Source organism: Nicotiana tabacum, chromosome 2 (genome assembly GCF_000715075.1).
Source record: "Nicotiana tabacum cultivar K326 chromosome 2, ASM71507v2, whole genome shotgun sequence".
NCBI lineage: Eukaryota > Viridiplantae > Streptophyta > Magnoliopsida > Solanales > Solanaceae > Nicotiana > Nicotiana tabacum.
This window is the reverse complement of record NC_134081.1, coordinates 128,395,378-128,416,467: the sequence shown is the minus strand read 5'-3', so window position 1 is coordinate 128,416,467 and position 21,090 is coordinate 128,395,378. Positions and strand designations below refer to the sequence as shown.

The following is a 21,090-nucleotide window of genomic DNA, read 5'->3' as shown; positions in this document are numbered from 1 at the left end:
AAAGAATATGAAATGAGCCTTGACTCAATTGTTTAAAAAAAATGACTTCGAAGATAGAATTGCCTAAAAGCTTTTGTACTTAATTCATTCCCATCAGTGGTTGCTTTAACTAATGCTTTACTTTATAAATATATCCAGTGTGATTCGAGTTCTATATACTCATATGTTGAAATTGTACATTGACATTTTTGGGGAAGAGTATTGCAAGAATAAATAGTATATTGATTGTTTATAATTTTTCATGTGTGTTTATATTATTGGTTGGTATACCTCATTCTTTGGGAAGAAACCATTCGTGTTTGAAGTTCCCATTTCAAATGGATTTGAAGTATATGATTTTTGAAATATTCTATATGTTGATATTTGATGGTGGTCTTTGAAATTGAAAGAGGTGAAAGTGTAGAATATGAAATACGGCCATCGTGGCAGGAATAAAGAATCTTGTGAATGGCTTAATGAGCCAAGAAAATATTGTCGTTGCGAATGACAGGAAATACTAATGAGAATTTATACAATGTGAAAGATGTTGAGGTGAGTACAATGGTATTTATGATATTTCTGTTTGCAAATCAAATCAAAAAAATATTTTTGGGAGCATCATTAGAAAACCTGAGGAAGGGTGGGCCATAAGGCCCACACCTAAAACTACACGTGCCGGTGTAGGGGTGGATTGAGATTATTCCCCTTATTTGAAATGAAATTAGAACATTTGGAAATTGTGATATTATTCCCCTTAATTGGGATGAAACTGGAACCTTTGTGGATTGGAAAAGTCAACCCACACGGCATATGTGGGAAGGCGGCCTAGCTAATCGGGTGGAGATCAGATGCCATATTACGCATATGGTGGTACTACTCTTGGTAACAACTTTCTTTCGCATAACATGTCAAACCACATTGTTCGTGAGGAGATGGCCTAGCCGATCGGGCGTGATCGGACTCCGTGCTAACAAAGACGGTGGTATATCGGTGCTAATGATCTCCCAACCAAAATTGTATATGAAGTTCGTATTTTGAAAATTATTATGTTTTAACTGAACATTTGGATATTGTTGATTATGACTTGTTGTTTCTATGTGTTGCTTTTTCTTATATGGGCATTCTATTTTGAAAGAGGACTTATAGCTATACATACTAATGTTATTCGATAGTACTAATGTCCCTTTTGCCGGGAGCGCTGCATCTTTAATGGATGCAGGTGGTTCTACAGCAAGCGGCATTGATCAGTGATAGCAGTGCACTATTTTCAGCTGATTTAGTGAGCCCCACTTCATTTCGGGGTCATGTTTCTTTTGTTTCTAATGTACTGTATTTTGAGGTATAGCCGGGGCCTTATTGCCGGCATTCCCATACTACTCTTCTATTTTATTTAGAAGCTCCGTAGACAGGTTGTGGGTTGTAGTTGATGTTGGGAATTGAACTAGAAATGTTGGTATTTGGAAATCATGTTGTTTTTCATTAATTCTATAAACTCGTAATATTTTATAAATTAAGAATGAAGCTGCTAATGAGAATGAAAAAGGAAGTTGTTAATAAAATCTTTTCAGTGAATGATTAATGAAGTACATCTCCTCTTTATTCATGGATGAGTTTGGGTAGAAGCAAATCTAATAGGCTTGCTCGGCCGGGTTCTCTCGGTTGAGCGCCGGTCGCGCTCCCCGAGTTTGGGGTGTGATACTTACAGTGCCCACTCAGGCCAGTCTTTATTCAGTGCACTACCAATGCAGAGTTCTCATCATGCATAGACCGCTCAGGCTTCGACAGGTAATTCCTCGGGTTATCAGGAGAAGCAGTTCCGTCAGAGGAGGGGTTGTTTCGAGTGCGGAGAATTTGGTCATTTTAAGAGAGATTGTCCTAGGCTATTGAGTGGGGCTCCACAGCAGTGTTCTCGGCTGACGGCACCAGCACCAGTAGTTACACCACCTGCCCAGCCATCTCGGGGTAGGGCTCAGCCAGTTAGGAGTCGCCCAAGAAGGGGAGGCCGATCAGGTGGCGGTCAGGCCCGATTTTATGATTTTCCCGCCAGGCCAGATGTCATTACCTCAAATGCAGTGATCAAAGGTATTGTCTCAGTGTGCCAGAGGGAGGCATCTATATTATTTGACCCGGGTTCTACTTATTCGTTTGTATCATCGTATTTTACTCATTATCCGGATATACCCCGTGAGTCCTTAGTTTCACCTGTACATGTATCTACGCCGGTGGGCGATACTATTATGGTGGACCGTGTGTATCGATCGTGTGTGGTAACTATTGGGGGACTGGAGACTAGAGTTGATCTCTTATTGCTTAGTATGGTTGATTTCGATGTAATCCTGGGTATGGATTTGTTGTCCCCATGTCATGTTATTCTGGACTGTCATGCAAAAATCGTGACGTTGGCAATGTCGGGGTTGCTAAAGGTCGAATGGAGAGGTTCTCTAGATTATGTTCCCAGCAAGGTAATTTCTTATTTGAAAGCCCAACGTATGGTGGGGAAGGAGTGTTTGTCCTATTTGGCCTTTGTGAGAAATGTTGATGCAGATGCCCCTACAATTGATTCAGTACCGGTAGTGCGAGACTTTCCGGATGTATTTCCTGCAGACCTGCCGGGTATGCCACCCGACAGGGATATTGATTTCGGTATTGACTTTGTGTCGGGCACACGGCCTATTTCTATTCCTCCATATCGTATAGCACCAGTTGAATTGAAATAGTTGAAAGAGAAACTTCAAGAACTTCTTGATAAGGGGTTTATTAGGCCTAGTGTGTCGCCTTGGGGTGCACCAGTTATGTTTGTGAAAATGAAAGATGGTACTATGTGGATGTGCATCGATTACAAACAACTAAACAAAGTTACAATCAAGAATAAGTATCATTTACCGCGTATTGATGATTTATTTTACCAGCTTCAGGGAGCGAAGGTATTCTCCAAAATTGATCTGAGATCCGGGTATCACCAGTTAAAATTTTAGGACTCTGATATTCTAAAGACGGCATTCAGGACCCGTTATGGTCACTATAAATTTCTCGTGATGTCTTTTGGGCTGACCAATGCCCCAACAACATTTATGCACTTGATGAATAGCGTATTCCAGCCGTATCTTGATTCATTTGTCGTGGTATTTATTGATGATATCCTGGTGTACTCATGTAGCTAGAAGGAGCATACACAACACTTGGGTATTGTATTACAAAGGCTGAGAGATGAGAGACTTTATGCCAAATTCTCTGAGTGTGAGTTCTGGCTTAGTTCAGTGGCATTCTTGGGACACATAGTGTCCAGTGAAGGAATTAAGGTGGATCCGAAGAAGATAAAGGCAGTTCAGAGTTGGCCCAGGCCATCTTCAGCTACTGTGATTCAGAGTTTTCTCGGTTTGCTCAGTTATTATCGTCGCTTCGTGGAGAGTTTATCGTCTATTGCGGCGCCTATGACGAAATTGACCCAGAAAGGTGATCCGTTCAGGTGGTCGGATGAGTGTGAAGAGAGCTTTCAGAAGCTCAAGACAACTTTGACTACAACCCCAGAATTGGTGTTGCCTAAAGGTTCAGGGTCTTATACTGTGTATTGTGATGTATCGCGTATTGGTCTCGGTGCAGTGCTGATGCAAGACGGTAGGGTGATTGCCTATGTGTCTAGACAGTTAAAGGTAAATGAGAAAAATTATCCCGTCCACGACCTTGAGTTAGCAGCTATTCATGCCTTGAAGATTTGGCGACATTATTTATACGGTGTCCATTGTGTGGTTTATACCGATCACCGGAGTTTACAGCATCTATTTAAACAGAAGGATCTTAATTTGCGGCAGCGGAGATGGTTGGAGTTGCTTAAGGATTATGATATCACCATTCTCTATCATCCCGGAAAGGCCAATGTGGTGGCCGATGTCTTGAGTCGTAAGGCGGAGAGTTTGGGTAGCTTAGCATACTTACCAGTAGCAGAGAGGCCTTTAGCCTTGGATGTTCAGGCCTTGGCCAACCAGTTTGTCAAATTGGATATTTCTGAGTCGAGCCGAGTTTTGGCTTGTGTGATTTCTCAGTCTTCTCTTTATGATCGTATAAGAGAACTTTAGTATGATGACCCTCATCTGCTTGTCCTTAAGGACACAGTTCAACACGGTGATGCGAAGGAAGTCACTGTTGGGGATGACGGTGTATTACGGATGCAGGGTAGGCTATGTGTGCCTAATGTAGATGTTTTGCGTGAGTTGATTCTCCATGAGGCTCACAGTTTGCGGTAATATATTCATCAAGGTGCCGCGAAGATGTATCAGGATTTGAGGCAGCACTATTGGTGGAGCCGAAGGAAGAAAGATATAGTTGGGTTTGTAGTTCGGTGTTTAAATTGTCAACAGGCGAAGTACGAGTATTAGAGACCAGGCGGATTGCTTTAGAGACTTAAAATTCCGGAGTGAAAGTGGGAGCGTATTACCATGGACTTCGTAGTCGGGCTCCCACAGACTTCGAGAAAGTTTGATGTTGTTTGGGTGATTGTAGATCGGTTGACCAAGTCCGCGCATTTTATTCCAGTTTGGACTCCTTATTCTTCAGAGGGGTTGGCTGAGATTTATATATGTGAGGTTGTTCGCCCACACTACGTGCAGTGTCCATCATTTCAGATCGGGGCACACAGTTCACATCACAGTTTTGGAGAGTAGTACAACAAGAATTAGGTATACAAATTCAGCTGAGTACAACATTTCACCCTCAGACGGACGAACACTCCGAGTGCACTATTCAGATATTGGATGATATGTTACTCGCTTGTGTTATAGATTTTGGGGTTCTTGGGATCAATTTCTGCCACTAGCGGAGTTTGCTTACAATAACAGCTACCAGTCGAGCATTGAGATGGCTCCGTATAAGGCTTTATATGGGAGACGGTGTCGGTCTCCGATGGGTTGGTTTGAGCTGAGTGAGACTAGGCTATTCAGGATGCTTTGGAGAATGTTAAATTGATTTAGGAGCGGCTTCGCACGGTGCAGTCTAGACAGAAGAGTTATGTCGACCGGAAGGTCCGTGATGTTGCTTACATGGTTGGGGAGAAGGTTCTGCTCACGATTTCGCCCATGAAGGGTGTGTTGAGGTTCGTGAAGAAGGGAAAGTTGAGCCCTCGGTATATTGGGCCTTTTGAAATACTTAAGAAGATTGGAGAGGCGGCTTATGAACTTGCATTACCGTATAGTCTATCGAGTGTTCATCCAGTGTTACATGCATCTATGCTCCGGAAGTATGTCGGGGATCCGTCTTATGTTTTGGATTTTAGCACAATGCAGTTGGATGGTAATTTGACTGATGATGTGGAGCCGGTGGCCATTTTAGACCGGCAGGTTCAAAAGTTGAGATCAAAGAACATAGATTCAGTGAAAGTGCAGTGGAGAGGCCAGCCAGTCAGAGAAGCTACTTGGGAGACTGAGCGGGAGATGCGGAGCAAATATCCACACCTATTTGAGACTACAGGTATAATTCTAAACTCGTTCGTGGACGAACGTTTGTTTAAGAGGGGGAGAATGTAACGACCCGGACGGTCGTTTTGAGTATTACAACCCCGTTGCCCCATTTACTGATTAATTTATGCTTTATAGTTGTTATGTGACTTGCCGGGTGATTAGTTCGGGTCCGGTGAGGTTTTGGAATGATTTGGAACACTTAGTTCCAAGGTTTAGAACTTAAATTGAAAAGGTTAACTGGATGTTGACTTATGTGTAACGATCCCGGAGAATTTTTGCTAAGGAAATTAAGGTTTTGTGGTGTTGAGGTAGATCAATTAGTACAAAGGTTGCAGAAGCTGGGCAGGTGTGAGTGTAAATCTGCGGTCGATTATGCGATCACAAAACTATTTTGCGGTACATTGTGCGACCGCATAATAGGTCTGTGGGCCGCATAATGATCGCATACTGAAACAGTGTTGCCCAGTTCCGGAGGGCCTTTTTGCGACCCATTTTGCGGGCCACAGAAGTATTATGCGGTCGCATACGGAGCTTTATTTTTCTGGTTTTATAAACCCGACCCCATTCTTATAAAACACTATTAGGGGTCATTTTTAAGGGTTTCATCTTATATTTTAGAGAGAGGTGAGAGCATCTTAGATAGAGAAAGTGAAGACCTAGTCATTTGTCCATCAATTCTTGTTCAAGGTTGGAAGATTTCACAAGGATCTTGCTAAGGCTTCAAAGAGGTAAGAATTTCTAACCCTAGTCTTCAATTTCAAGTTTGGGTAAAGATGGGTGATTGGGAGCATGATTCTTGAGTGTAAGAATATTATTTACACATACACGTACCAATAAGGTTTGTAAAAAGATTGTTGAGTTCAAATGTGTAAAGGTTGGGTTGAAAATGGTAAAAATCTTCAAAGACTTTAATTGAATATTTGAGGGTCGAGTTGATATCGGAATTTGGTGAAATATGTATAGTTGGACTCATGGTTGGATGGGCGTTCATAGTTTGTAATTTTTATAGGGTTCCGAGGCGTGGGCCCCACGGGTGATTTTTGAGTGCAATTTCGGATTTTGTTGGAAAATTAGTATTTTCATATAGAATTAATTCCTATAATTTGAATTGATTGAATCGAATTAATTGTGACTAGATTCGAGGTGTTCTGAGGCCGATTCGCGAGGCAAAGGCTTATTGGAATAAAGAATTGCTCAGATTGAGGTAAGTAACAGTTCTAAATTTGGTTATGAGGGTATGAAACCCCGAATTATGTGTTATGTGATTGGTTTTGAGGTGACGCACATGCTAGGTGACGGGCGTGTGGGCGTGCACCGAAGGAATTGTGACTTGTTCAAATTTCATGGAATTGTGTAGTTGAATAATCTGTTGTTATCTGTACATTCTCCATGTAGTAGAGATATTTAACCACAAATCATGTTTAGATTATGTGTTGGCACTGTAGGGACCCACAGAGGTCGTGTACATATTGAATTATATGCTAAATTATTGTTTTGTACTTAGTCACAATTTACTTGTTTATTTTATCTCAGTCTCTATTTTTCATTATTGATGTATCATATCATTTTTGTTTGGGCTGATTTTTCATGATTATTGAGAGCCCGAGAGACTGGAGAGATTTATGACTGAGTGAGGCCGAGGGCCTGATTGTGAGATATTATACTATAGCACGTGAATTATCCGTGCAGTACGTGAGTTGTCCGTGCGGATTCAGATATTATACTATAGCACGTGAGTTGTCTGTGCAGCACATGAGTTGTCCGTGCAGCACATGAGTTTTCCGTGCAGCACGTGAGTTGTCCGTGCAGCACGTGAGTTGTCCGTGCAAATTATAGCGCTTGGGTTGAATGATCCTCTCCGGAGTCTGTACACACCCCCAGTAAGCGCAAGTACCTACTGAGTGCGAGTGCTGAGTGTTGAGTGAATGAAATGGCCGAGTGACTTTGGTCCTGAGAGGATGCATTTGATTTCATTCTTATTGCACTACAGTTGTCATATATCACTGTGTTGGAAATTTCTGAAAGATATTATCTACTTTTTTAGTCGAACTTGATATGAAATTACTGTTGAGTTTTAAATATTGAACATGAAAGCATGCCCTAAATCTTATGTGGGAAATTATTGTAATTAGACTCAACTGTGAAGCTCGTCACTATCTTCAGCTCTTTATTTAGTTTTGTTACTTACTGAGTTGGTTGTACTCATACTACACCCTGCACCTCGTGTGCAGATCCAGGTACCTCCGGACACGACGGTTGCTAGTTTTTCGGAGCTTTATCTGTGGAGACTATCGAGGTAGATGCTTGGCGTCTGCAGACCTTGACTCACTTCTTTTCAGTTGTTGTACTGTTTTACATTTTTCAGACGGTGTTTTTATCAGTCAAACTTTGTTATCATTTAGATGCTCATGTACTCAGTGACACCGGGTTTTGGGAATGTATCTTATGTCAGTAATTTGTGAAATTTTTCTATGAAAATTCAATTATTATGATTTCAAACTTAAGAGAAAATGTGGCTTATTTAGGTTGTCGACTTGCCTAGTATTTAGATAGGCGCCATCACGACATATTAGAATTTTGGGTCGTAACAACCCCACCTCCACGGGACTCATGTTCTTTCTTTTCTAAGTACCTCTTCTTCAAATTAGGGTTCTTCAAAGAAAGAAGAGTCGTGTCAATGTCTGTAATGAAACTTTTAGCTTTTTCCACTAAAAAATCAGTTCAAATCAGTAGAGAACTACAAATATTGGACATAAACAAATATCCACAAATCAATAAATACCTTCTAAAATTTCAGATCTGAAAATTTTGACAAGCTTCGAAGCTTAGCTTCAATGGCGGACAACTTTGATCCTTGCATTTTCGAGCAACCAAGACAGTAGATAAACTTGACTTTAGCTTCAAATAATAACAATCAGCAGGTTCGAAGCAACAATTTCGACTTTCAAAACCAAAATCTTCCAACAACTTTGACAATTATTTCAAGCCACGAATTTGACCCACCAAAGATCTTTTTTCAGTAGAATGATCAAGGAAAGTTTTAAGCACAAAAACTCTTCAATTCAGCAAGGGATCATCGATTCTCAGTTCCACCAATGGACCTAGTTGCAATTTCAAATGCTCATACCAATGAAATTCAAAAACTCTAAAACAAAGCATGAACTCAAGTGTATTTGAATACAAGGAGTGATATTATTTTTTAATTTTCTGATTTTTTGTTTTGTTTTTGATTTGGTGATAAAAAATTAGGCACTTCAAGTCGGGTTAGTGTAGTTTGGGGCGGGTTAGTCCGCAAATGGGTACATATGGCTGGGTATTTTTAAAAGGAACATGTGTTTTAAATTCGGCAATAAAAAGTTATCACGTCATTATTAAATAAATATTTGGTGAAAATGACTGTTAGTCATAAGGGTAGGCTTGAACCGAAAAGAAAACGTCGGGGGCAATTTTAGCACAAAAGGTGGACGAAGTATATATTTAGCCATAAGCCTATAGTTCAGGGGTAGTTCTGACCCTTTCCTGCATAAACAAAAATATTCATTTTATGACAATAACAATAAAAAAAAATACATAAAAAGTATAGAATTAGCATAACACTCATAAAAACTAATAGGAAAAGGAAACAAATTACCTGATTTGACTTGTAAATGGGTTGTTGTTGCAAATGGTGAGCAGATTTGCCTAATAAAAATAAGTATCTTTTATGAAACAAGATTTTTCCATTTGACAATGGTTTGATAGGGGAAGAATTGTTTAACTGATTTAGTTGTCCACTTTATAAAATTAAAAAATAACGAATCTGTAACAATTATTGAAAGCTGAATAACAAATATTGAATAGGCATGCCAAAGGTTGAGATAGTTTATTTGCAGTAACGTACGGGAAGAAGAAAACAACACCAAAAATTTGAATAGGCTTCACTAAGTTATTGCGCAGATCTACACGCCTCTCTTCTCATTTATCATGGTCATAATACAAATTTATTATTTCTTGGAAGGTAATTTTAATTTTTAGTATAACAATATTATAGGGTAGTATTTAAGTAAAGGGTAATTTGGTCATTTAATTTTTAAAGGATATTTTAGTAAAATAACTTTACCTAAAAATCTTTACACTTTTAATATAGTATGATATGATGATTGTTATTAGTTAATTAAAAAAATTAAGTTTGAGTATAGAAATTAAAATTAAGCAAACACACGTTTCTGTGTCAAAAGCTGTTATCTTATGACGTTAATTTTCAAGGCTTGAAAGTAAAATATCTAATGTTTGACATTAGGTATTTGATCATGTCATGATAACCTTTGTCGTGATCAACTCAATTTGGCTTTGATTTGGATGCCTTATTCTAATCACAAGAGCTTGTCATCCTCTCAAAAAAATGGTGTATAATGCTTTTTTAGCAAAAACAACAGTTGATACACCAAACTTAATCCTACTATTGGATTGGAAATTATCTGAATTGAGCGTCGACCAAACTTCTGTTAAGAAAATAAACCATGGGGATCAGCATTAGGATTAGAATCATTGTTATTTTGATTCCTTCACCTGAAATATATCTAATAGAATTTAATTATTTCAAGATCAGGTGATTAGCCTTGTCCATTATTGTAATGACTTCACTTGTTTAATGTTAGATCTTAAAGAATACAGTAATTTGACTTTTGGAAGCCAACAAAGTAATACTAATATATATCCTTAAGTTCCCAATTAGTTAACTTGTGGAGCGTCATAAAAAGAGCTGAAGCCTAGACATGCAGTCCTCAATCCTTAAAAAAAAAGTTTCAAAAACTAGCCATCTAAGATTCTCTCTCTTAGTTAAGCATCTAAAGAGAGTTCTTGTTGAACAGTTTGTTGCTCATGCAGGCAAAAAGGTACATTTGCATTACTCACAAAAGCTAATTTTGACTAAATACTATTTTTCAAATGGAGTTGGAATGAGTTGACATTTCCATTTTCAAGTCACACCACCAACATTCTACTTCTTTATATAAATGTAAAATGTATATACTATATAATTGTGTACACACTAATTGTATGATGTGCGTGTTTGTCTTTGAATTATAACTACACACATGCAGTCATGGACGCATGCATCACATGCTAGATAATAAATTAGGAGTCTTTTTCTTTTTCTTTTTGGTACATCACAACCTCTAGCATGCATCTTAAAGTTTGGCAAAATCTAAAAACTACGCCATAAATAGTTAAACATTAAGAAGTGAAACAAAAAATATATTCATAACCTTTTTCCTTTTAGGCTTCTATATTTACCAAGTATACGTACGTATCAGGCAAGAAAAATTTAGAAGCGTTTCAATTCGTTTAAGTTTCCAATAATAACATAGGTTACACTAATTCACCTTAGTTATCACTACAAAAAATTTGTCAAATTGTGGCGGTTTATTTATGGGGGTCATAAAAAACTCCCACTATATATTTGTTTTGTGGCGTTTGAGCCAACCCCCACAAAATAGTTTTTATTGTGGCAGTTTAAATGTGGGGTTGTAAAAGACCCCCACTATATATTTAATTCGTGGCGTTTGTTCCAACCTCCTCAAAATTTTTCTTATTATGGCAGTTTTTTTGTGAAGGTTTTTGATAACCTCCACAAATATATCAATTTTAACTGTTTGAGAAATTGTTGCAATTCGATACAAATTAATGATTTGACTCATGAAAATTTTTTGTTATTTTTTCCACCTTATTTCTTTAAAATTTAATCAAATTACGTATTTTAGTTAAAACAACTGCGAATTAATGCAATTTACATCAATATCTATACCTTCTAGTTTGTAATTTTTTTCTCCTCACTTTCTTCAACTGCAAAAAGAAGATACGAGGTCTTCCATGATGTCACGACCCCAAAATCCCACCACAAGTATCGTGATGGCACTTAGTATCTAAGACTAAGTAAGCCGATTATAATCATAATTCAAGCCATTTTTTTTATAAAGATATAATTTAATACACGTGTCGAAACCAAAAGTGAAAATAATTTTAAAAACCTCCCAAGACTGGTAGTACTGAGTCACTAACTCTAACTGAATACATGAAAGAACGCAAGGATCGAATACTCAATACTGTTTGAATAATAAATAACAATACAATAAAATGAAAAGACTCCAAGGAACTGCGACGACCAAGCAGCTCTACCTTGAATCCTTGCGATCCCACTCTAACTCTGTCCGAGTCCGATATCTCCAATACATGGCTCTGCACAAAAATGTGCAGAAGTGTAGTATGAGTACACTACGGTCGGTACCCAGTAAGTATCAAGACTAACCTCAGTGGAGTAGAGACGAGGTACAGTCAAGACACTCACTAATCTAATAACCTGTGCAATGTGATATACAAAATAATAGAAAATAAATAGCAGTGATAGCAACATAAATCAACTAGTGATTTAAACAACAAGGCAACAGAAATACCGTAAAATATTGCTCAAACGAATAATAAACACAGGTACAACCAATTAATCAAGTCCTTTCAATATACATCTTTTATCTATAAGTTTTTCAATAAAAGTCTCTAGAATATAATCATTTTCAATAAATATAATTCGAATATACTTCTTTCAAATAAATATCCTTCCATTATAATTCTTTCAAATAAATATATTTCGAATATAATTCTTTCAAGTAAATATCTTTCAAATATAATTCTTTCAAATATACTTCTTTCAAATAATTATCTTTCTAATATAATTCTTTCAAATAAATATCTTTCTAATATAATTTTTTCAAATAAAATTTACCTTGTGACACCTCATTTTAACTTTTCTGGCGTGAGAAATATATTCAACGTATCATATCAAATGGCACATCAATACCTTCGTGCACTTGTCTCATTCTCACCCAATACATATATGTATATCAAATCAATTGACACGGTAACACCCTTCGTGCATGTATATCTTTCTCACCGTGCATACATATAACAGTATCAACTAGGTGGGAGAAATGTCAATAATAATAAAAAAAAATAAAGTGGAGGCACACAGGAAGCAACAACGACTACAAGTCACATAGAAAACAAAGGTGCACAATAACATCTCAAGATAAAGGCATGAATGTATACACAACAAAACGATATCACAATATAATATATGTCTCTCGTCCTCGCCTGCACGGAAACACCCTTCATGCCATGAATATATAATAATATAAAAATAATTGCACGGCATCACCCTTCGTGCTTTTACTCTCATCCTCACCTGATAATATAAATAAAATAGCACGGCATCACCCTTCGTGCTTTACTGTCACGACCCAAAATCTGACCATGGTCGTAATAGCGCCTATCGTGTTACAAGGCAAGCCTACTTCCCAAAATATTTCTACTAAACCGATTATAAGAATTTAATAAAACGTTTCAACATTTGAATTTCTCATAAACTAAATCAAACCAATTGTGCTAAATTTATAAGGAAAATAAAATTGATAATATGGGATGAAGCACTTGTGACTAAGTGTCAAACGATCTAAATAATTGCCCGGAGTTCTAGAAATACATTGGATATTAATAAACCGTTTAGTGAAAATTAATGATTTGGGAGGTGATTTCTGTCAAGTACTACCAGTAGTTTCAAAATCGACAAAAGCAGAGACTGTAAAAGCTAGCTTGCCAAAGTTATACTTCTGGCCTCAAATGATAAAGATTCAACTGCTAAGAAATATAAATTAAGAACATATCCAGTATTCAGTGTCTTCTTACTTCGTGTCGAAAACGAAGAAGAGTATTCAATAAAAGATGATTTGGTTCTTCCTGAACACTTGGCTTTCAACCTCAGTGATAATAGTAGTGCATTTAATAAGAGAAATATTTTTATCATTAAATTAAAATGCAATTTATACGAATTGCATAATAGAATTAAAATGTTATCTTAGATAGCACAAATGAATATGTTGATTAACTAAATAAAAGGTTGATTGCAAAATTTTATATTAAAAATAAAATATTTTTCAGTTTTTGACTCAACAGAAAATGATACCAATAATTACTACCTAGAAGAATACTTAAATACTTTAATATCAAATTGCCTTCTAAGTTCTACCATACATGTTTGTTGTCAAGTTTATTATTTCTTAAGTATGTTAGTGTCACCGTATATACAATAGACTAAAAAAATTGATCTTCCATTGTATGTAGGTTAATCTTGAAAAAACATATACTGAAAAACTTAGATACGATGAATAGCTTATGTAATAGCACACAAATGGTATATAGAAGTTTTAACAATAATGTCACACATGCAAAAATTATGATACTGGTCTGGTCAATATGCTTCTAAGTATATTCTTATCCCTGAATTCAACTTTGGTCTTCCTAAACTAAGGAATATCCTTTAAAATTTGTGTGAAAATAATTTTTAGTATGTTTGTATTTTGCAAATATAATAAATAAAGTACAAGGACAAACATCCTAAATATTAGACTATATTTACTGCAATATGTTTTCTTGCACGAACAACTATATGTTGCACTTTCAAGAGGGATATCAAGATTGGCAACAAGAGTTCTGGTTAAGGCATGGCAACTAAATCATTAGGAGGAAACATACACACAAAAAATATTGTCCACAAAGAAGTGTTTGGCAAGATACCATCACATTAAATACTTTAAAATTATACTCCCTCCGGTCCACTTTAAGGTTCATATGGTCATTGTTAACTAATGCTAAAAAGTAGGTTCCTTAATAGGTGTGAAAGCAACTAAAAAATTACTTAAATTGGACTAGAGGAAGTAATACATAATTATCTAACTAACATGACAAAATTAATCATTTGTGTTTTGATAATGTCCTTTTATTTTAAATATATGTATTATGCTAATGTAATAATATTTTTCGCCATTTAGATTATTGTTGTATTATTATACATAAAATTTCTCTCATTAACTAAATTTTATTGTTCTTTCATTTAAATAAATATAAATAAATATTTAAACTATCACGTGCGAGTTCATAGATACTAGTTATTATAAAAGCATGAATGTTCTACGCTAAAATATTGAACAACACAAATATCATTGAAATCTTGATAGATTTTTATACCCTTGAAAATTAAATTATATTATTCCATATTGGATAAACTAATAATATTTAAAATTTACTGTGGATACTCACAAGGATTCAAATTCTTCCAAGTAAAGATAACTTCAAATCGGAATTATATTATGCTATGATTAGAAGTCTGATTTAGTTCATATACTAGCTATATTTGAAGTCAAAGTCACAACATATGGCTTAATTAAGTGATCTTTACCGATACTTGATGGAAAAAAGAGTTATGTAGCTCAAAACGTGGAGTTGCAGCAAATTGAATTCTCTTGTAAATGTAATAATGAAAACTAAACCGAGGAAAAAGTAAAGAAACCACTTCACTATTCTCCGTTTCATTTCCCTCGTTTTTTAACTCAACTACTCAGATAACTTCTCTTTATTCCCGCCATTGTTTCCCTCCATATTCCCACCTTCCCCTCGACCCATCTTCTCCCATTTTCTGCGTAAGAAACTTCCATTTTCAGAGCTATATATTCACCATATAGTGCCTGTTGGAGAGATGAAATTCCTTGTGAGCATTAAGTCAGTTCTCTCTTCTCTTTTTGTATTCTAATTCTTTTAAGTTTGTTCATTTTAGGTTCATCAATATGATTGCTGGACACACATTTGTGCTTTATATTTAGGATTTAGATATGTAGTTTATTTCACTGCTTAGCTTTACCAAAATCGTGACATTGTGTAATTCGTTGATTCTCTGTGGTCCTCTTTGCCAATTATTTGGGCTTGACTGTTTGTAGAGTATATTATAGTTTATTTATATTATTTTGTTTGGAGTTAAAAAAACAGATCTTTTGAGGCTCTAGATTGGGGTTGTTGGATAGTTTGGGGACAATTTTTTGTATCATCTTTTGCCTGATATTTAGTTCCTCTTCATATTTGATTCACCTCTCTCTTTTTCTTATGAATACACAGACATGCCGAAGATTAAACGTTTTCGGAATCCACTAAAGTCAGCTCGTGAACCACATGATGCTCATGGACATTCTTCATCATCAGCAACTCCAGTCCAATCACATGCTATAGAGCCGTCAACAGCAGTACAAGCCCCCCCACATGCTCATGAAGTCCCGCAACAAGAACAAGCTCCAATTCTTCCTTCTAATTCAAGTGCAACATCTCGCCGTGCAGGACGTGAATCTATAAAGTATTGGACAGTAGAGGCAAAAGGTATATGCCTTACATATATTTTTACTTCAATTTATGAGAATCTTATTTTTTTTCTTCCTTTTTGGTTAAGTAACTTGTTTTCTTGTTAAAGACTCGGAAAATGCTACCAAGCAAATTAGGGTCAAGGTCAATGAAGTTAACAACCTAACTGTTGGGGAGCGCATCGTTGTGAATTTTGATGACTACAATGCAGCATATGGTGAAGCCCAAGGATTACTTGCTGGATATTGTGGATCGCTAGCAATTGACTGTAATTTGTTTCCGATTAGTTTTGAGAAGTGGTCCGGGCCATCGGGCATGCCTAAGAAGTACAAGGAAGACTGCTTTGAAACAATATTGAAGGTAGAAGTGTTATTACATACATATGTACTTATTGCATCTAGATTTTTATACACGTGAAAAAACTAACTTCCATTTTTTGTTTGAAGCCTCGATTTGATTTTCGGGTAAGTGAGTCCATTGCCTATAGATACTGCAATGCTAGTCTTTCGAAGAAGTGGGCTACACATAGGCAGAAGTTGTGGAATGAATATTTTGACCCAGCCAAAAGCAAAAATGAAATTATAAGTAATGTGCCCGCGGGTATAAATAAAGATCAATGGGCTAGTTTTGTTGCTTATCGTCAAAAATCATCAACAATGGTAAGATTTAGATTATTTTAACAAGTTTCATCATAATTAAATGAAGATGGTTTTTTAAATTTGTATTTGTTTTTGTTGATAGGAGCTTTGTAGAAGAAATAAAGAAATTCGAAAGAAGCAAAAAATGCCACACACTGGTGGTTCAAAAGCTAACTCGAGAAGACGATATGAGCTTGTATGCACATTACCTTATTAAATTTACTTTTTCTCTAATTAAAATATTTTATGATAACTTTTTAATATATTTCTTTTTTAGTTTTTGGAAACCGGAAAAACTCCTAGTCGTGGAAAAATGTTTATTGAAACTCATAAGAAAGCTAATGGATCATTTGTAAATGATGCGGCAAGGACTATAGGGGTAAGTCTAGCTTTGATGCATTTTTCTAACATCATTTTCATTGTTTTTGTATAACATTCTGCAACTCAAGTCTTGCTATCATGTACTTACTAATCGATATTTTATCTGCTTGTAGGAACAAATTGAATTGAATATGACTCAATGCGATACTAATGAGTGTGAAGTTTCCCCAAATGATGTTATTGGCAAGATGTTAGGGGTAGAGCACTCTGGGAGAGTACGATGTATGGGTATGGGAGCATCTCCTTCGAACACATTCGGGAATACGAAAGGACGACTTAGTGATCCGAGTGTTTCTTCATCTAGCTACGGTACATCATCTGCAACATATACCCATTTGCAACAAAAGCTTATGCGTGTGGAATCCCAACTAGAAGGCACCTTAACTGCGCTGAAGGCTTACGTGATGTCAAAGGAAGGTTTGGTTCCTGAAGAATTTGCTGGTCTGTTTGCTCTTCAACCACAGGTAAGAAGTAATATAATCTGTATTTCTTCTATTACAACAACTCCTGGTCAGTTTAATTGCATTGTACTTCTATGTGATAACAAAATAAAGTTAGTACAATATACAGTTCGATATCATCTAATTCTAGTAAAACTTGTTGCTAACTTTGCTAAAGATGGAGGTGGTGGCAAGGAATTCCCATCTCCTGGCAGAAGCTAAAGGCTTTGATTTGGAACTTTAGGATAAGGGCTACATTTGATTCAATCTTGTTTCCCGATCTTGTTTGGAATTAATCTATATAACTTTCTCACCGATTATCATTTTTATTGTTTCAGCCTGATGATGCAGAGAATGAACCTACTTCACCAGTTGATGTAAGAGGATCATCGGCGGATAACAACGCAAATTACCAATCAAATGCTTAATGTTTTTGTTGTGGATTACTTTTGCTTTCTAGGAATTTAATTTTTAGTGGTTGTCTAGACTTGTGTTTATATTGCTTTAGTCAGTGCTTAATGTTTTCGTTGTGGACTACTTTGTTTTCTAGGAATTTAAATTTGTAATGGTTGTCTAGACTTGTGTTCATTTTACTTCAGCTAATGCTGAATGTTTTTGTTGCTATCTAGACTTGTGTTTATATTGCTTTAGGAATTTATATTGCTTTGTTGCTCTCTTGAGTATTGGGAATAAAATCACCAAGAGTTCCCTCGCTAGGAAATAATGGTGTCATATCTAAAAGAACAATATCACTAACATCTCTAACAATTACACCAGTTGATACTGCAGCCCCAAGAACAACAGTTTTATCAGGTGTGATTCGTGTGCCACAATCACAATAAACATTATGCAAAGCATGACCGAACAAATAAGGTAATGGTAATTGAACTGTAAAAGATGGAGTTAATATAAGCTCTTAGCTGTAGAATTTCAGTTCAGAAGCCAAACAAAAACCATTGTACTCCAACTAGCCTTATCCCAGTGACAAAAGGCATGTAGAAGTACCCTTTGACCATGAATGGAATAATTCCTAGCACCAGGTTCACTACAGAACCTTTTAATACCATATGGTTCAGCAGCCTCTGCAAGAACTTGCTGTAGTAAGGCATTCTCATCTTCCCTTAGATCAGTTTTCTTGTTTTCATGTTCAACAGTTGTATCATTCACATTTTCAATCACTGCTATATCCTCAGAAGTTAACTGCTTTTCACCATTTTCTTGCTTTAGTCCTTCCCATTTTCCTCACATTTTCAGTACTTCAATTTCTGACTTTTGCTATTATGGATAATAGGTAGAGTGAAGGGATCGAGCCCCCTTCATCGAAAAATTACACAATATAAAAGAGTGAAAACGGTCTTCTTTTTGTTATATGCGCACTGTTATGAAAAAAAAATCAAATGTAGTTGTGAAGGAGGTTCAAAATTGCTTTAGGCCGTAGGTTCAAATTCCAACTATGAAGTTGTAGATTTTTTTGTATCCCATTATATAAATTTATGGTTCTGCCATTGTTCACAAGCTTGAAAGAAGAACAGTAGTGTTGGATAAAATGGTTATGGAGATATTCAAAGAAGAACAGTAGTGTTGGATAAAGCTGGTACAAGTCCTCTTGGTAATGGTAAAACCACTAGTATATTGGCTCTTGCTCATGATCAGCTTTTGGGACCAAACTATAAAGAGGCCGTTTTGCAGCTAAATGCATCAGATGATAGGTATATTGAGCGTTTGATTCAAAGTATATGTGCCCTGGTCCGATTTGCAAGATTATCTGACCAAGAGATCCTTGGACGCCTTATGGCTGTGGTTGCAGCAGAAAAGGTACTGGTAATCTTAATCCTCGACACACATGCTATTTTCTTCTAGTGTTCCCCTTGCTGCTCTGAAATGGTTTCTTTTGATCCTTGTGTTAAATCAACATTTTTGTCTGTACAGTGAGTCAGGTAGCATGTTATCATACCTTAATCTGTTGCCGCACAATGAACCTCCCAGCTGCACTGTAAATTTCATGCCTTTCTTTGCTAGTTAATATGGCTGTGAGCTAACCAAGATTATGAGCTAAAGGGTAGGAACTTTAATTTTCTGTATCTTTCAGCCTCACAGGGCGTTGTGAAAGTTTCATCTAATCACTTCAATATGCAGTCCATTTTGTTTTTACCAAATGTTATATTGATAGAAGGGAGGGAAGAGATTTGATATATGGATATGGAAATATGCTATCTCTTGCAGGTTCCTTATATATCCGAAGGTCTTGATGCTATTATATTTACAGCTGATGGAGATGAGTCAGGCATTAAATAACACTTACAAGCAGCCCACAGTGAATTTGGTTTTGTCAACCAAGAGTGTTTTCAAGGTTGTAAGGCTCACATATCTCTTTCATATAATTATTCATCTTTTGACAGCCCCCTCCAATGAGGCCATTCTCTTTTGCTGAATGCTAGTATTAGTATGATCTAATTTATTATCAGAGCGAGATTCAAGACAAGTTTATCTTGGCGGGTTTAGTTCTAACCGCAATTATTTGATGATAATCATAATTTTTGTTTGAGAAATTTGACCGAAGTGCTACGCACAACAACAACAACAACCTAGTATAATCCCACTAGTAGGGTCTGGGGAGGGTAGTGTGTACGCAGACCTTACTCCTACCCTGAGGTAGAGAGGCTGTTTCCGATAGACCCTCGGCTCCCACCCTCCAAGAACTCCCCACCTTGCTCTTGGGGTGACTCGAACTCACAATCTCTTGGTTGGAAGTGAACGGTGCTCACCACTAGAGCAACCCCCTCTTATATATTGTTACTATTGTTACATATTATTAAATATTTATATAATATTCAAATTCAAATTTAAAAATCTTATCGATTAAAGTTACTATGAGACAAAATTCAACTTTAACGTCTTATCTTTCAAACGATTAAAAGAATATAGTATTTTTAAAAGATATTATCAAATTGCACGATTTACCTCTCTAAAAATTAATTATCAATAAACTCCATCAATACTGTTATTTGAAATATTACTCCTCCTAAGTAAATATAAAATTGCTTTCAAATAGCAAAATAATAAAAGTTTGATAATTTTGAGAGACATAGAACTAAAATATAAATACCTATGTTAGATGTTCCTAAAAGATATAAATTTGGCTACTCCAACGATACTCATTTTTTTGATATTCCCAATTAGTAAATATGTGATATTTTGATTCATTATTTTGAATTATTCAATCTTCATATAGGTGAATAAAACTTTAATCATTCATTTGTTAGAGAAATTTGACAAGATTCTTCCTATGATCTTGCTAAATATAACAATATTAGTTATTTTCAAGAGCTTATATATTTTATAATTTTTATTTTATAATTATTTATATAGACTCCTAAAATTAGTAAGAACTAAAATAAATGAATAGAGGAAAAGCTATTTAATGCCCCAAAGTTATTCTTTCTTAACCCTAAACGTTATTTTTCCATTTCTAAAAGTTTACATGAAAGCAAAATCCTTGCCCTTTTTGGTTTTCAGAAATTTTTAAAACTTTCTAGCTTCTTTAAAGCTCTCTATCATAAGAGTGAAAAATTCCTTATATCAGTATAATACTAATTATCATAAATTTTGTTAATGCTTTTAAATAATTGGAAGCAATGACGGTTTATTTTAAGCATGGAAAGCGGCAAGTCGATTCTCCATAAGCAGTAACCGTGGAAAATATCGAAATTCTTAGGTTTTCTTCGTTTGTAGTTCTGACCCTCTTTTTTCTACTGCTTGTTATCCTTCGCTATATGAACAAACTGATATACAAGGAGTCCTTTGTGGGAATTCTTCATTGGTTCTTTCTGTCCTTTGTCAGTTTCTGGAATTAACTTTGTTTGAAAGAGCATTTGAAATTCTTGATGTAGATTGGAAGTATAGTCAAATCTGAAGGTACCCGTGGACTGGAGGATTGCTTTTGGAGGTATATTCTAAAAGGGTTCATGTTATTTTATTTATCATTTTTCA

At 36.0% G+C, this 21,090-nt stretch overlaps 1 protein-coding gene across 1 annotated transcript; it reads left to right on the top strand.

The window, feature by feature from the left end:
- Positions 1–15,406: 15,406 nt before the first annotated feature.
- LOC107795067 (uncharacterized) lies at positions 15,407–17,528 on the top strand. Its single transcript, XM_016617633.1, has 7 exons — positions 15,407–15,659; positions 15,751–16,001; positions 16,088–16,300; positions 16,383–16,475; positions 16,557–16,658; positions 16,774–17,124; positions 17,439–17,528. The coding sequence occupies exons 1-7, from the start codon at positions 15,407–15,409 to the stop codon at positions 17,526–17,528; spliced, it is 1,353 nt and encodes a 450-aa protein (XP_016473119.1).
- The last annotated feature ends 3,562 nt before the right edge of the window (positions 17,529–21,090 follow it).

Coding starts and splice junctions, on each gene's coding strand:
- LOC107795067 (XM_016617633.1), top strand. CDS start 15,407: ATGCCGAAGATTAAACGTTTTCGGAATCCACTAAAGTCAGCTCGTGAA. Junction 16,476..16,556: donor CGAGAAGACGATATGAGCTT/GTATGCACATTA, acceptor TTTCTTTTTTAG/TTTTTGGAAACCGGAAAAAC. Junction 17,125..17,438: donor TGTTTGCTCTTCAACCACAG/GTAAGAAGTAAT, acceptor TTATTGTTTCAG/CCTGATGATGCAGAGAATGA.